The sequence below is a fragment of the Mauremys reevesii genome, linkage group 5, assembly GCF_016161935.1.
Source record: "Mauremys reevesii isolate NIE-2019 linkage group 5, ASM1616193v1, whole genome shotgun sequence".
In the NCBI taxonomy this organism is placed as follows: domain Eukaryota; kingdom Metazoa; phylum Chordata; order Testudines; family Geoemydidae; genus Mauremys; species Mauremys reevesii.
Window position 1 is genome coordinate 52,136,685 of NC_052627.1, and position 15,672 is coordinate 52,152,356.

General features: G+C 44.4%; 1 protein-coding gene across 11 annotated transcripts in view; it reads right to left on the bottom strand.

The window, feature by feature from the left end:
* Window positions 1-15,672, bottom strand: part of MGAT4D (MGAT4 family member D) — a 137,667-nt gene that overhangs the window by 73,433 nt on the left and 48,562 nt on the right. For 10 of the 11 annotated variants that reach the window (XM_039541152.1, XM_039541162.1, XM_039541160.1 and 7 more), the window contains one exon: window positions 580-741. The exons of the other annotated variant lie outside the window; for it this stretch is intronic. In XM_039541152.1, the coding sequence (XP_039397086.1) occupies window positions 580-741 (162 nt within the window). The remainder of the gene's footprint in view (window positions 1-579; window positions 742-15,672) is intronic. 11 annotated transcript variants of the gene reach the window in all.

Genomic DNA, 15,672 nt, shown 5'->3' on the forward strand with positions numbered 1-15,672 from the left:
TGTGTTTTTGAAAGAGAAGTGAATACAAGTTCTAATTAAATTACAGGGGAAAGTCTGGCCAACCGAATATGATTAACTGAATTGGAATTACTTCTAGTATTTGTTGTACCGAAGGTGCATGAGTGTGCAAAGATGCAAGAGAAAGAGCGGCTTTTGATAATAAATGCATTCTAGTCTGCTTCTCATAAGCAAAGTAGGATGAGAAAGGGGGAAACATTTCATAGATTTATTTTTTTAATGCCCCCTCTTTTGAAATTTGGGGAAAAAAGGTAAAGCATGAAGGACTCTTCACAAGACAAATAAAAGGAGAAAAGAATTATAGAAAAATGTTCTTAGAGTTCTCTCAGGTTCCAAGCAACCAATCCCACAAATTGTCATGCATTAGGTAAGTATTATTAAGACCTAATTAAAGAATGGTAAAAGTCTTCTCTCACCCTCTTTTTAAACATATAAGGGCCTGATGCTGCCGTCATCAAAGTCAATAGATTTGTTCCCATTAACATTAGTGGAAGCAGACTTGGGCCCTGAGTATATAATAATGTAATCTCTTTAGGACAAAAAATTTTGATGAACACAAACCTGTATGATTTGCTGTAGAGTTCAGTCTCTCTGCTACTACCCGCTTAATTGCATCCAAGACAATGCTCAACTCACGGGATCTTTTTTTATTTTCTTTTTCAGCATATAACAATCTTTGATGAAGTTCCAAAAACTGGCTTTGGTACACGTCTAAGCCACTTCCTGAAATGAAAATGTAAATGGTTTCTTCAGGGAGGGATTAACCATGTACTAGAATAAGGAGGGAGTTCAGGAATAGGGGACAGCATGGAAAGAGAAAGAAGAGGAGAGTGAAAACAGAAAATAAAAGAGCTGATTCAAGGTTTATTGGTGGAGTGAAGAAGGGGACAGAATGCTAAGAAATAAAGACAGGATTTAGGAGAGCACAGTTATACAGAACCTTGAAAGTGAGGACAAGAAGTCTGAACACAATACTGAGGATGAGGAAGGCAGTATAAGAAATTGAAGTGGGGGATGGTATAGTCCCAGTGACAGGCAAGGAGGATGATTTCTGGACAGATAAGAGGAGCATGAGATGACTGAGTGGGAAAACTGGATGATAGCTAAAGTAGGAGAGAAAGGTAAGGACATGAACATTAGCAATAGGCATAAAAAGTCACTTGGGTCAGAGTGTAGGTTTGATAGCTGCAAGCTAGGACAAGCATAACAGATCTACAATAGACTAATACACGCTCTTCCTCCAGAAGTGAATTATAATGAAGAACTTCATAGTAATTGGATTAGTTTTTTTTCCCATGAAACCCTTCCTTCCAGATTCTTAAAATATATTATATACCCTCCATTGACCACAATTTATGAGAGGAGTCCCTTCACTAACATCCCATCTCCGCTCCCCACAAGCCCCCCCCCCAGACATAGGTGGCAGGTTTGTATAATTTTTGGTGGGGCCCAAAATGGTGGGGCCCCCCAGCTCCTGCCCGGTAAGCCGATATAAAATGAAGCTACAACGCATCAGTGCCACAAGATTACAAGGGTCAATTAAAAGTGGAAAGTCAGAAGCAGCACTTGCCTACTTCAATATACAGTATTATATTTTGTTGCACCTGTTGTGATGAAGTGGGAATGTTCTTAATATTTTCTCTGAATACTGTGTGGGTGCCTCAGTTTCCCCTGCAAGATGCCAACTGAAGGTGTTGGGGACAAAGAGATCAGGTGGCCTCCTTGTCCAGAAGAGACACAGAGGCCAGAGGAGGGAGTGTCAGTTTGGAGCTGGCTGGGGAAATGGGGAGAGACCCAGAACTTGGTTCTGGGCTCCCCACCCCCCAAGATGGACCTGACAGAGGGGTTCTGTTTTCTGTATCAACAAGCTCTGTTTAAACTGTTTTCCCGTCATCTAATAAACCTTCTGTTTTACTGTCTGGCTGAGAGTCACATCTGACTGCGGAGTTGGGGTGCAGGGCCCTCTGGTTGCCCCAGGACCCGCCTGGGCAGACTCGCTGTGGAAAGTGCATGGTGTGGAAGGGCATGCTGAATGCTCTGAGGTCAGACCCAGGAAGGTGTAACTTCTTGCCCTGGAGACAGTCTGCTCCGAGAGAGGAGGCTCCCCCAGAGTCCTGACTGGCTTTGTATGGAGTTGTTCCAAAGCATCCCAGCATCCCCTTCCACACCGTGCACTTCCCAGAAGTCCGCACAGGCACTGACACTCCCTCCTCCTGCCTTTGTCTCTTTTCCAGGCATTAGGAGGCCACCCAATCTCTCTGTTCTCCAACACCTTCAGTTGGCACCTTGCAGGGGAAACTGATTTGGGAGAAATGAAGTAAAAGCTGCCCAAACCGAGCTTGAGCACTCCTGAATTTTGAGGTGTTCAAATCTGGAAGACAGGTGCTGGGGGTGGGAGAGGGCTGTGGGCTCCATCGGGGAGCATGGCAGCAACTATCTGGAGCTGCACAGAGCCAGACACGCTGGTCTGAGTGGCACAGTAAGCGGTTTGGGGGTTGGAGAAGAGGTAGGGAGTTCCGGGGGGCAGTCAAGGGACAAGGAGCAGGGGGGGTTGGATGGGGCAGAGGTTCGAAGGGGCAGTCAGGGGACAGGCAGCAATTGGATAGGCATGGGAGTCCAGGAGGTTTATCAGGGGACAGGTAGGGGTGCAGTCCTGGGGGAAGTTGGGTGGGGTCTCAGTAGGGGCAGTTGGGGACAAGGAGAAGGGAGGCTTAGATAGGGGCTGAGGTCCCAAGGGGCAGTTAGGGGCAGGGGTCTCGGGAGGGGGTAATCGGGGAACAAGGACCAGTGGTGCTTAGATAGGGGGTGGAGGTCCTGGGGGGCACTTGGGGCAGAGGTCTGGGGAGGGGGCAATCAGCGGCCAGGGGCTGGGATTCAAAGGTCTCTGGGCTGCTGGCAGCCGCGGGGATCCCAGAGCCCTTTAAATCCCAGCCACCGCCAGGAGTCAGAGGGCTCTGGGCTGCCTACAACCGCGGGGAGCCCAGAGCCTTTTAAATCCCAGCCGCAGCCGGGAATCAGAGGGCTCTGGGCTGCCCGCTGCGGCGGGGAGCCCAGAGCCCTTTAAATCTCAGCCGCGGCCGGGAATCAGAGGGCTCTGGGCTGCCCGCTGCGGCAGGGAGCCCAGAGCCTTTTAAATCCCAGCCGCGGCCGGGAATCAGAGGGCTCTGGGCTGCCCGCTGCGGCGGGGAGCCCAGAGCCTTTTAAATCCCAGCCGCGGCCGGGAATCAGAGGGCTCTGGGCTGCCCGCTGCGGCGGGGAGCCCAGAGCCCTTTAAATCTCAGCCGCGACTGGGATTTAAAGGGCTCTGGGCTGCTGGCAGCGCAGAGCAGGGGAGAAACCTAGCTCCAAATATTGCTGGAGCAGAGCCCCTGTCTGTGAATATTCCTGGGGCTAAAGCCCCAGGAGCCCATATAAGTTTGCGCCCATGCACACAGAGTTTTTCACTTGTGGTGTACCTCTGCACTTCCTGGTTTAATCCAAGGCCAGAAGTGGAAGGCTTGAAAGTGGAATTGAAAATCTTTCAAGAGAACCTGTTCCCATGAGACTCACAGGTTAGTTTTACAAATCCAAGAAGTCTGGAAAAGCATCCCTATTTTTGGGTGACAGGTTTCAGAGTAGCAGCCATGTTAGTCTGTATCCGCAAAAAGAACAGGAGTACTTGTGGCACCTTAGAGACTAATAAATTTATTTCAGCATGAGCTTTCGTGAGCTACAGCTCACTTCTTCGGATGCATAGAATGGAACACATTTTTGGGTGCTTATCTTAACTGGAACAAAAAACCTCCAGGTTTTTAAAGGCTCATCTATCACTAATAATCATCCAAATACAAAATTTCTTTGAGGCGATCCATGCTGATGGATCAGATTTATGAAATAATTCGAGTGGGTAAGAATGCTTTGCCTTCAGCTCCTGAACGTGGACCTCGTGAAACAATATATTCATGCATGTCACACTCTCTTAACTAAACAGACCAATCACAAAACAAAAAAGGGAGCATTTATATTAACTTCTTAGAGATGCCATACAAGCGCACTTCAGGCAGAATATTAAGTCACTGATTGCTTTCAATCAGCAGTGAGTGATGATCATTTAAAACAACTTAAACACTGTCCATTTAAACTAAAAATAGGAGCCATGAAAGAGAAACAAAGCTATAAACAGACAATAAAGTACAGTGTAAGAAAATAAATCCATAAGTGGGTCAAAGGGAGATTCCTCAAAACAAACAAAAAACCTTTAGAACTTTTTGTAACTAAACAGCTAACCTTTAGAAGGAGCTAACAGTCTATAACGTACAATGATAGACACTGCCCTCATTAAAAAAAAACACTCTTAACAATGTTCATGTTCCACAAAGCAGTCCAGCTATGAAGATTATACTCCTCACTCCCATTTGTATTTGTTCAATTTTTGACTGTTCTGCAATGGCTAATAAGCTTTCCTATACTATAAAAATTGAACTCTTCCTAATTGAACCATTGGTATTGCACTGGATTAAGCACAAATGATGCAGGCACACTCGCCATGTTGATTTGTGCTTGGAACTGTCGTAGTAGCTTTGCATATCCAATACTAGTGCTCTTCAATGCCCTCTGAATACTGGTCCCACAGTTCTTGACACAGCTCCCAGAAGCACTGGGTTCTAGGAGGCTTTGAAAAGACACCAGAGCACTATGGGACAGTAATTAAATTAGTGCAGTCCAAAATGACCACTAGCACAGAGTGGGCTGATATGGTTCAGACTAAACCATTATTTAATTCTACTAAAACAAATCAAAGCCAGACACATGTAAACCATCTGAAGCACTTCATGCTGGCAATTCATGATGGCGGAAATGGTGGGGGGGGGCACACTTTTCCTAGCGTAGACCTTGAACCAGTAAAGCATTTCAATACATGCATAATAGTCTCTGATTACTCACATGTTTAAAATAACACACAAAAATAAGCTCTTTATTGGATCAAGCTCTAGTGTACACAAGGCTCAACAGACTTTAGACTGAAAACTTTTTTGAATGAGGATCTCAGGTAAATTTGTATCACTCTGTATGCACTTATGGTTTATGTAAATAAAACTACAACAGTGTTTTTCACCTTCTAAGTACATTATAGTTAATCCAGATTTTATCATTTACTTTCCCAACAGGGAAAAAAAAAAGATGCAATACTGACCACAAGCTTCCTCATTGTCACATGGTGACAGAAAAAACTGATGATTGACGGCATTGGCATCCATTATGTTTCTCTAAGGCACATGATTATTGCCTTATGGAGAGCCAGTTAAACACGAAGCTTTTCAAGTGCAGCAGAGCATACCCAGGGGCTGCTCCAGGCCCCAGCACGCCAAGCGCGTGCTTGGGGCAGCATGCCGCGGGGGGCGCTGCCAGTCACCGGGAGGGCAGCAGGCGGCTCCGGTGGACCTCCCACAGGCGTGCCTGCGGAGGGTCCGCTGGTCCCGCGGCTCCGGTGGACCTCCCACAGGCGTCCCTGCAGAGGGTCCGCTGGTCCCGCTGCTTCAGTGGAGCATCCGCAGGCACGCCTGCGGGAGGTGCACTGGAGCCGCAGGACCAGCGAACCCTCCGCAGGCATGTCTGCAGGTGGTCCACCGGAGCCGCGGGACCGGCGACTGGCAGAGCGCCCCCCCGTGGCATGCCACCGTGCTTGGGGTGGCGAAATGGCTAGAGCCGCCCCTGAGCATACCTGACCATTGTAAGCATGAATCTTGAGACCCAAGAATAGGAATCCATCCTTAAAGACTTATCTTTAATTAGGGTGGAGGGGGGAGTGTCATTATTTAACAATCTTAGAAGGATTCCAACTTTGTGTATTTAATATCTGACAGAACACTGTGTGCCGGAACAACATGCCAATTTTCTGATGGGACTACCTGATAGATTTCAGTGGAACTATTTTGCATTTATACCAATATAACAGAGCTGAATCTGGTCCAGTGATACTACATAAAATATTCTGAGTCAGATTTTCAGAGGGACCAAGGAAGAGCTGGGACAGCATGGGGAGTGTGTGCAAAGGAGCCTTTTGCATCTCATACGTTGGCTCTGTGACAGCCTGGACTTCCAGCATAGATTAGAATAGCGTCAAACCTGTTCTACCAGCTGCCATCAGCCCTCAGGTGCTCTTAAGGGAACGGAGGATTGCCACTGCATACCTATCTTTAGGGCCCTACAAAATTCACAGTCCATTTTGGTCAAATTCACGGTCATAGGATCTTTTAAATTGTAAATTTCATGATTTCAGCTATTTAAATCTGAAATTTCACAGTGTTGTAGTTGTAGGGATCAAGGAGTTGTGGGGTGGTCATAGGCAGTGAGTTATATGGGCCAGTGGTGCCCGTGCTCCACCAATATTCAGGAATGTGGGTCCAAAATTGTCAACTGAGCATCAACTTGAAGGGCACACTTAACCTTATTTTCATAGGGCATGAACTAGGGGTGCAGGGGGTGCTGCAGCACCCTCACTTTTTACGCGGGTCCTGGCTGCCGGCCCTGCACCGGGGGTCCCAGCACTGCATCCAGAGTCCCAGCTGCTGCCCAAGCCCCGGTGCCCACCCCCAGCTGTGGCCCCAGCCTCAGTCTCTTTACCCCTGTCGGGGTCCCCTCTCCTGGAGATATGGCCCTGCTCCCGGCCCCAGCTGAGCGGGGGTGGGGGAGACACGCGAAAGGATATATATCAGCTTACAAGGCCGGTGTGGGGAGTGGCACTTGGATCCGTTCTGGGCACCACCAAAAATTATACAAACCTGGTGCCCTGGAGTGGTCACAAGGTTATTGGGGTTGGAGGGCGCTGTGGTACTGCTACCCTTACTTCCCTGCCTTCAGAACTGGTCAGCTGGAGTTGGCTGCTAGCCCAGCTCTGAAGGCAGAGCCTCCATCAGCAGCAGTGCAGAAGTAAGGATGGCATGGTATGGTATTGCCACTCTTACTTCTGTGCTGCTGCTGGCGGGGCACTGCCTAAAATAACCTTGCGAACCCCTCTCTCCCGCCTGCAACTCCCTTTTGGGTCAGAACCCGCAATTTGAGAAACACTAAGAGACACTGGTCTCCCCCAAGAAATTTGTATAGTATAGGGCAGGGGTAGGCAACCTATGGCACGGGTGCCGAACGCGGCACACGAGTTGATTTTCAGCAGCACTCTCACTGCCCGGCTCCTGGCCACTGGTCTGGGGGGCTCTGCATTTTAATTTAATTTTAAATGAAGCTTTTTAAACATTTTAAAAACCTTATTTACTTTACATAGAACAATAGTTTAGTTACATATTATAGACTTATAGAAAGAGACCTTCTAAAAACATTAAAATGTATTACTGGCACGCGAAATTAGAGTGAATAAATGAAGACTCGGCACACCACTTCTGAAAGGTTGCCTACCCCTGGTATAGGGTAAAAGCACACAAAATACCAGGATTTCACAGGGGGAGACCAGATTTCACAGTCCGTGACTCGTTTTTCATGGCCGTGAATTTAATAGGGCCCTACCTATCTATAGTCTTATTTTCCCTAAACATTGTCCTTATGCTAGGAAGATGGAGACACTGGAGGATTCTTTTACATGGGATGATACTCCATTTACCAGATCTGCAGGCTTAAAGATCAGTTTTGAGTTAAGCAACCATTGCAAAGCTGCCCTAACTGACTGAGAATCAGCCCATGTGTATCCTCGGTGCTTGAGAGTCTACTTTTTGTCTAATGTTCTCAGAAAAGTAGTTAAACTGTTGGTTTTGAATATGGCACAGGGTTAAAAAAAACAAATACAAGACTCATGCTTTGAAAAGTCAATAATAATATATATATTATTCTTAAGAAAAAATAGAAGATAGTGATTTAGATTGCCATGATTTCTTTGGGAGTATATGAGGCTGTGTTTTAAACATCATCAGTTGGGGATAAAACTAATCTTGTCATTCCTGCAATTGCCTATAAATTTCCACTAATAGTAAAGCATATCCCTCAAAGATTAAATCTGAAGTGAACCAAAATATGGAAAGTTCCACTGTGCCATTCTGGGAACAAAAGATTTAAATTGAATTTTATTTCAGTTCAAATTCTAAATGAAAATTCCATGATTACATTCCCATTAAATGTCAATCAATATTGCTCTTTAGTTAGCACTTTTCTATTCTTTTCTCCTAATTTTTCTCCCCTTTATGTTTTTTATTAAAAAAATAAATTTCAAAAATATTTTTAAAGTAGAAGACCCTGTTACAAATCCTGCTCACCTCATTCATTAGAACTACTCATTCAACACACCATGATTTAGCACAAAAGGCCAAAACCTGCAAACACATTCTTAACTTTACTTACCGGAGTAGTCCCATTGACTTCAATGAAACTATTCACATAAGATAAAATGTGTGATTTTTTTAAATTAAACAATTAATGCTAAAATAATTTTAGGCACACTCCTGTACACCTTTTCATACCCACCATAAATGTTTTGGGTGTGCTAGGAGTAAAGGAGCAGGCCCAAACTTATGGGAATTTTGGGTGCAGAATGCAACAACATTATTAACTACTGTTATTGCAGCTCTTGGCACAGTGTTTGTTACTTAAATTGCTGTGGCAGAGTCATTGAGAAAAAACAAAAAAAACCTTTGCAATTTCTATGCTCTATAAAACAAAAAGATATTGTTTAAAAATAATTCACTGTGAAAGGAGTGCTACTTTTAAAGAAAAGAAAATAACCAGCTATATTTTAAATCCTGAATTCCTTCCCAACCAGACGACAACCTTTTAGCAAGAAATATAATACATTTAATATAGCTAATTAAACAACCAAAACTGACATTAATATCCAGTACCAGATGGACTGAGAAATAACAATACACACAGTTAATCATTGTATCAGGTGAAGTTTAACATTTTTAGTTTTATAATATATCAAGTAATATGGATTCACATCATTTTCAGTAGCAATTCCCAAGTACGTACTGGAGAGTTGAGTATGAAAAGTCCTTTGTGGTGCTAGAAGCAGAAAATGAAGTTGATGATTACTGTAGAATGATAGTATGAGGATTTACATATTGATTTGATTTCAGATTGCAAGTGGATCATAATCAGAATATACAATCCACTACCCATAAAATTTGGTTGTTTGTCAGGTTTAGAAGCATAAGGCAGTTTACCAGTTATTTTTTCAGGTTTCAGAGAATGTGCAATAGAGATTCAAAGGCTAAGTATAAGCTTTTTAGAAATCAAGGAAACAGTGTTGACTACCCATATACTTTATGTATATAGTGTCAACATTACCAAAACAAACCAATAGGCAAAATGATGGTGTAAATTGCTGCTGAGTTCCCATCATTATATAATAGACTTATCTTTGAAACCAGAAATTATTAGTAACTGGACAGCCCCACAGGCAAGACAAAATATAGGTTTTAGGAAAGCATTTTGGACTGAGGCTGTTATAGTAAGATTTTGTTAGTTATAATAGGTGAACAGCAAATGGCATAGTGAATACAAAGTGTAGTACTGCATATTTACATACTGTACTTGTTGCAAACTGAAACTGTACATTCCAGATCACTGTACATCTGTGAACCAAATAGAATTTGGAGGTGAATTGTTTCATATTGTTGGCAAGTCTTAAATTTTGCTCTAAGACCTCTTATTTCAGAGGACGGGACGGAACTGGAAATAATACAAAGTAAAATCCTTGAGTTGGTGACAGACAAGGAAAGTAAAATGTATGTTTTAACTAATAAAATAAGAGGAATTTGTACCTTGAAAGCAATCTGAGATATTTATGAGACCTTTGGATTTCCAGTCACTGTAATATATCTAGTCTCAACAGTGGATAGCAATTTATTAACCCAGAAATATGATGAACTTTTCCCCTACATTTTAAATTTTTAAATTAGGTTTATGTCAGTGGTTAATTAATGGCTGGGTTTGATCTAGCAATGTGGGGCTTTGGGCAGAAAGAGAATAGTTCTGATGTTTAGCGTTTAGGTAGCATGTGTAACTTGTACTGTCAGTAGGTCCTGGATAGAATGTAGTAGTGCTACCATTCTACTATTGTTTGACGTGAGATTGCATAAGTGCATAATTTCCAATTTGGAAAGGCTTAGAAATTAAATTATCAAAGGAAAAAGTCTAACAGACTTATTATTTTATATCGTGGTCGAATGTAAAGGTCCTGTACAAATATATCACAACAAGACAGCTCCAGTCCCAAAAGCTTACAGTCAATCAAAATAGAATCTAGGTTTTTCATTCTTCCGCAAAAATTGTTTTAAGGTTTTATCTAAGCAATTCCATTTGGCAAAGTTTAGTTGTACTTTTTGCAGTAAATGTAAGAGGCTTCTGAAGTATAACACTGATGGAGTAGTAGCAATCTCCACATTTACATATATAAATCCATACAATGACCATTTTAAATGAAAGTCTTTTGGTAGAATTTTTTTTGAAATTTGTCCCAGAAAGGTTGCTCCTGATTTAAAATATGAGTCCAGATAGATCACCCTACTGTTTGAGCATTTAATGAATTTGTAGAGGATGTTCGAGGTGATTTTATATCTATTAATAAGCCATTGGAAAATGTGTTATGTTCATGTGAACTAGGTTTAATTCCTGTAATATTAGGGTCTGTGCATATTGCTACTGTCAAAGACACAGTGGCCACTGCACACATGACAGGGGAAACCAAGCATACCTATTTAAGTCTTTTCTAGAGATTACACAATGCTAACTGTATATTATTGGCAGGAACACAGAGAGAATAGCTGAATTCAGAAAACAAGTTGTGGACCAAAATTTAGTGCATTTAATATATAAAAAAGCATCCAGGGGGCTTGTCAAATGCGCTCTCTCAGTTTAAATGGAGGATTAGTAGACTTTCTTAAATTATAACTTTCAGGCAGGTCAAAGCATGGGCCTAAAACTGTTAAATTAATAAGCCTCTTAACAAGAGAAGACCAAAAAATACTTATAGGCCACTAAGTTGAAGTACTATGGCAGAATAAACGTTGATTCTTGGTAGATCATTATCAGGCTAATTCAGAACTATACTCAAAATGAAATTGCTCTGTGATTGCCTCAACACTGTGGTACTCATTACTGTGGCTTTTCCAAGAACTGTATTCTCATATGTGACTCACTAGAGAATACAAATGCACATCAATAAAAGCAGCAACTGTTATTATCTCTTGGTTGTTACTGAGAGCAAACCTTTATCCCACCTATGTATAACATTGAAATGCAAAGATCTAAAACTCATCAGGTACTTGTAGTACTCAACAAACTGGTGTTTGACCATTTAGAATAGATTATACTGTTAAACAAGTTAAGATTTTTTTAGATATTATTATTACAGTTGGTGCTGCTAGTGCCCATTCTAATTTAACTTAATTTGATGTACACCTCTACTCCGATATAACGCTGTCCTCAGGAGCCAAAAAATCTTACTGCATTATAGGTGAAACCGCGTTATATCAAACTTGCTTTGATTCACCGGAGTGCGCAGCCCCGCCCCCCCGGAGCGCTGCTTTACCACATTATATCCCAATTCGTGTTATATCGGGTCATGTTATATCAGGGTAGAGGTGTATTTATTTTAATTCTTAGACTATGGCTATTCCAGTCTCCTGGTTCCCTAATATGATATAAAATACATACAAAAAGTTTCAAATTTAACTCCTACACAAGATATTCTTCACAATTTACCCCTTCCAGCAATGGAAAAAGAATCTTCCCTTTCAACCCACCCATACACATCTTAACTACTCCTCCACAAAGGCCTGGGAAAGTTGATACATTTGTTCATTTTCAGGACACACTGCAAAGCTTGGGATCGGTCAGAAAAATAGGGGAAGCGAGTTCCAGTAACTTCCTTAAGAACACCATGTCCATTAAAGCTTTGTCTAAACAGCAGAATGGTACATCAGGTATAACAAGGGTGTAAGCACTAAAGTAGGGGGCTCAGGGCAGGTTTTATTGACATGGAGCTAAAAGCATATGAACCCTGTCTATACAAGTGCTTATATTATTACTGGAGAACAGCTACAAATTTTCAAGTGTTGATATAGACTTTAGTTAAAATGGCAACACAATTTCCATTGTACCCCCATTCGACAGTGTTCATAATTATCTTTAACATTTGCTTTTGGGCCTACCACCAACTCTTTTCAATGGTTGTTTTCTGCCAGAATTTACCTCATCGACAATTTTTGAGTATTAAAAATATGAAGGGGAAAAAAATCTCACGTCGACCTAATAATGTACGTGTCTACACTACCAAATCCCTTCCTCTGACCTAACTCGCCTGTAATATTGACTTAATTATTCCACCTTGGCAAGAGGCATAGCGCTTAACTCAATGCTGATGAGTCGACAGAGAGGCAATGTAGACGCAGTGTTGTGTAAGTCGACTGAATTGGCCTCCAGGAAGTGTCCCACAATGCTCTCCTGTGACTGCTCCGGAGATTGTTTTCAACTCTGCTGCACAGCAGCCAGGTATACAGAAAACAGCCCCTCCCCTGTTAAAGCCCCAGGAACTTTTGAATTCCCATTTCCTGTTTGGTCAGCATGGAGAGCTCTCCAGCACAGCTGATCTTGGCGACTCGATGTCCGAAACGTGCTCCAGCCTGGAGTACACAGGAGGTGGTGGATCTTATTGGTCTGTGGGGAGAAGAGTCTGTGCAGGCACAGCTGCAGTCCAGCTGTAGAAATGTAGACATCTATGAGAAGATCATGCAGGGTGTGGGGGAGAAGGGCTACACCAGGGACATGCAGCAGTGCTGTGTGAAAATCAAAGAACTGTGGCAGGCGTACTAGAAGACAAGGGCTCCACACCACAGACATGCCGCTTTCACAATGAGCCGCCTGCAATTCTCAGCAGTGACCAAACACAGTGTGGACACCTCTCAGGCGTCTGAGTCCTGGGCCACCTCAGGCAACAATGAGGACGACATTCTGAAGGAGGAGGAGAATGGGAGACAGGTGAGCAGTGGATTTTTAACCCCAGAGCCCAGCCAGTCGCAGGACAGCATGGTGGCCGAGTGAGATGCTGGGAAGGCACCTCTGGTGAGTACCCAATTCCAATAAAACTGTAAGGGTTATATGCAAAAAAAGAAGTGCCTTGGGTATCTATTTCCCAGTGGCCACTCCAACTACACACAGGGTGCTCTCCAGAAAAAGACTTTTAGGCACACAAAAATGGCCCAGGAATCCCCTCTAGGAAACGTTCATGGAGATAATCTGCAAATCTTTGCAGAAGGTTTTTGGGAGTTGTCTTATTTCTTCCACTATGGTAGGATACTTTCCCATGCCACTCCATTATTAACTCTTCTGGCATCACTGCGGTGCCCAGCATAGCAGCATAAGGACCAGGTCTGTACCCAGATGCTTGCAGCATCTGCTCCCTTGCCACCTGTTACCCGTATGAGACTGATATGATATATACTGATATATGACCCCTATGAGGGTCACCTGAGGGAAAAACAGGGGAAGTTTTCATTACAAGCGCTAGGACTGCAAACAATGGCACATGTGATCCATCACCCATGGTGACTTCAGGGTCCCTCAACTGTGTTTTCTCTTACATGCCAGTGATTTGGTTGGCAGGGATCCGTGTTGACCTCAGATTCTGCAAGTCAAGGGCAACTACTACCAACAGCATTAAGAGAAGGGGAAGGAGAGATAACAGACAAGGTAGCCTGGGTGGGTTGGGGGAGAAGGGAAGGACAAGGCCACATTGCTTATTGTAGCCACACTAAAAATCAAACTGTTTGAATGACAGCCTTCTATTGCTTGGGCCATCCTCTGCAGTGGAGTGGCTGGACACCCGGAGCCTCCCCACCCCACATTCTTGGGCATCTGGGTGAGGAGGCTATGGAACATGGGGAGGCGGATAGGTGGATATACAGTGGATGCAGCGGGGGTCTGTGCTGTTGTTGGCTTTCCTGCAGCTCCAACAGACACTTCATTACGTCCGTTTGCTCCCCCATTAGCCTCAGCATTGCGTCCTGCCTCTGCTCTTCACGCTCACTTAATTCTTTCCTGGCCTCTGCCACTGAATGCCTCCATGCATTATGCCAGCGGTCCCCAACCTTTTTGTCTGGCGGGCACCAGCTGAAGGACCACTGCAGCGGTGGAGCACCCGCCGAAATGCCGCCGAATTTCGGCGGCGACACCTCTCGATGATGCCACTTGCCGTCGACAAGTGACATCGTCAAGAGGCGTCACCGCTGAAATTCGGGAGCGACGCCTCTGGATGACATCACTTGTCGACGGCAAGTGGCGTCATCGAGAGGTGTCACCGCCGAAATTCGGCGGCATTTCGGTAGGTGCTCTCTGGTGGGCCAGGACGCGGGCGCCTTAAGATGCCCCCGCGGGCACCCTGGCACCAGCGGGCACCGCGTTGGGGACCACTACATTACGCTGTGCCCCATCAGTGCGGGAGGACTATATGAGTGCGAGTGCATTTTTTTCACCTTCTGATCTGCAATAACCTCAGGGACGGAGATGATAGGGGGAGTGTAGAAACATTCTACGCTCTATGATACTGGGAGGACTGCATGGTCACCTGTGTTGCTGAGTTTGCCACACTGACCAAACATGAAACGAAATTCAAAAGTTCCCGGGGCTTTTCCTGTATACCTGGCTAGTGCATCGGAGTTCAAAGTGCTGTCCAGAGCGGTAACAATGGAGCACTCTGGACAGCTCCCGGAGGCCAATACCATTGATTTGCGTCCACATTACCCCAAATTCAACCCAGCAAGGTCGATTTTAGCGCTACTCCCCTTGTTTGGGAGGAGTACATAAGTCGATTTTAAGAGCCCTTTAGGTCGATGGAACGGGGTTGGTTGTGTGGACACAGTCATCTTTAAATCGACCTAACGCGGCTAAATTCAACCTAACCCTGTAGTGTAGACCAGGGCTAAGACATCAATTTGGGAGGTTTAACACAGGTCCCTGCTCTCAAAGCAATGTCCATGTTTCTAGGGGGAGGGAGCGTTGTCCACCTGCCCACCTGTGCTCCTGACAGGTTTGCCACAACTTGCAGGACAAGGCCTGTCTCTCATGTCGTGGGGCCATACTCACCATGGCTGGAACAGCAAATTGGTCCATTGAATAGCTAGGGATTCTGATTATGTTCTGGCTTGCACTTGGGTGTAATAAGGGAAGTATTTTTGAAATAACAACCTTGCAATAGGCCCAGGGCATGCACTAACAATGGTTGCCTTGTGCTTTGCATGCCTTACAGTGGAAAGCTTGGCCTTCAGCAGTGAAGAGGCTTTTGCAGATTAGAAGGCAGAAAAAGAGGACACATGACAACATGTTCCGTGAGAGAACGACCACCTCCAGGACAGCTGACATGGAGCTAGGAGCCTGGAGGATTTAACTGTCTGAAAAACTGGACGTGGACATAGAGAGCATCCCAGGAGCATGAGCATGCCATGCAGGATGAGATACTGCAGATTATGAAGGACCAATCAGACATGTTGTGGCATCTGGCTGAGCTTCAAAAGAAAAACAAACAGCTTGAGGCTAGAGTCCCTCTGCAGCCCCTGCAGAACAGCCAGCATGCTTCGCCCTGTTCCCAATCCCCCTCCCCGAAACGTTCCGGGGGAGGGGGAGAATTCAGTTTTCCTTTAACTCAACACCGGGGCAGGGTAGTAAGAACAAGAGGCA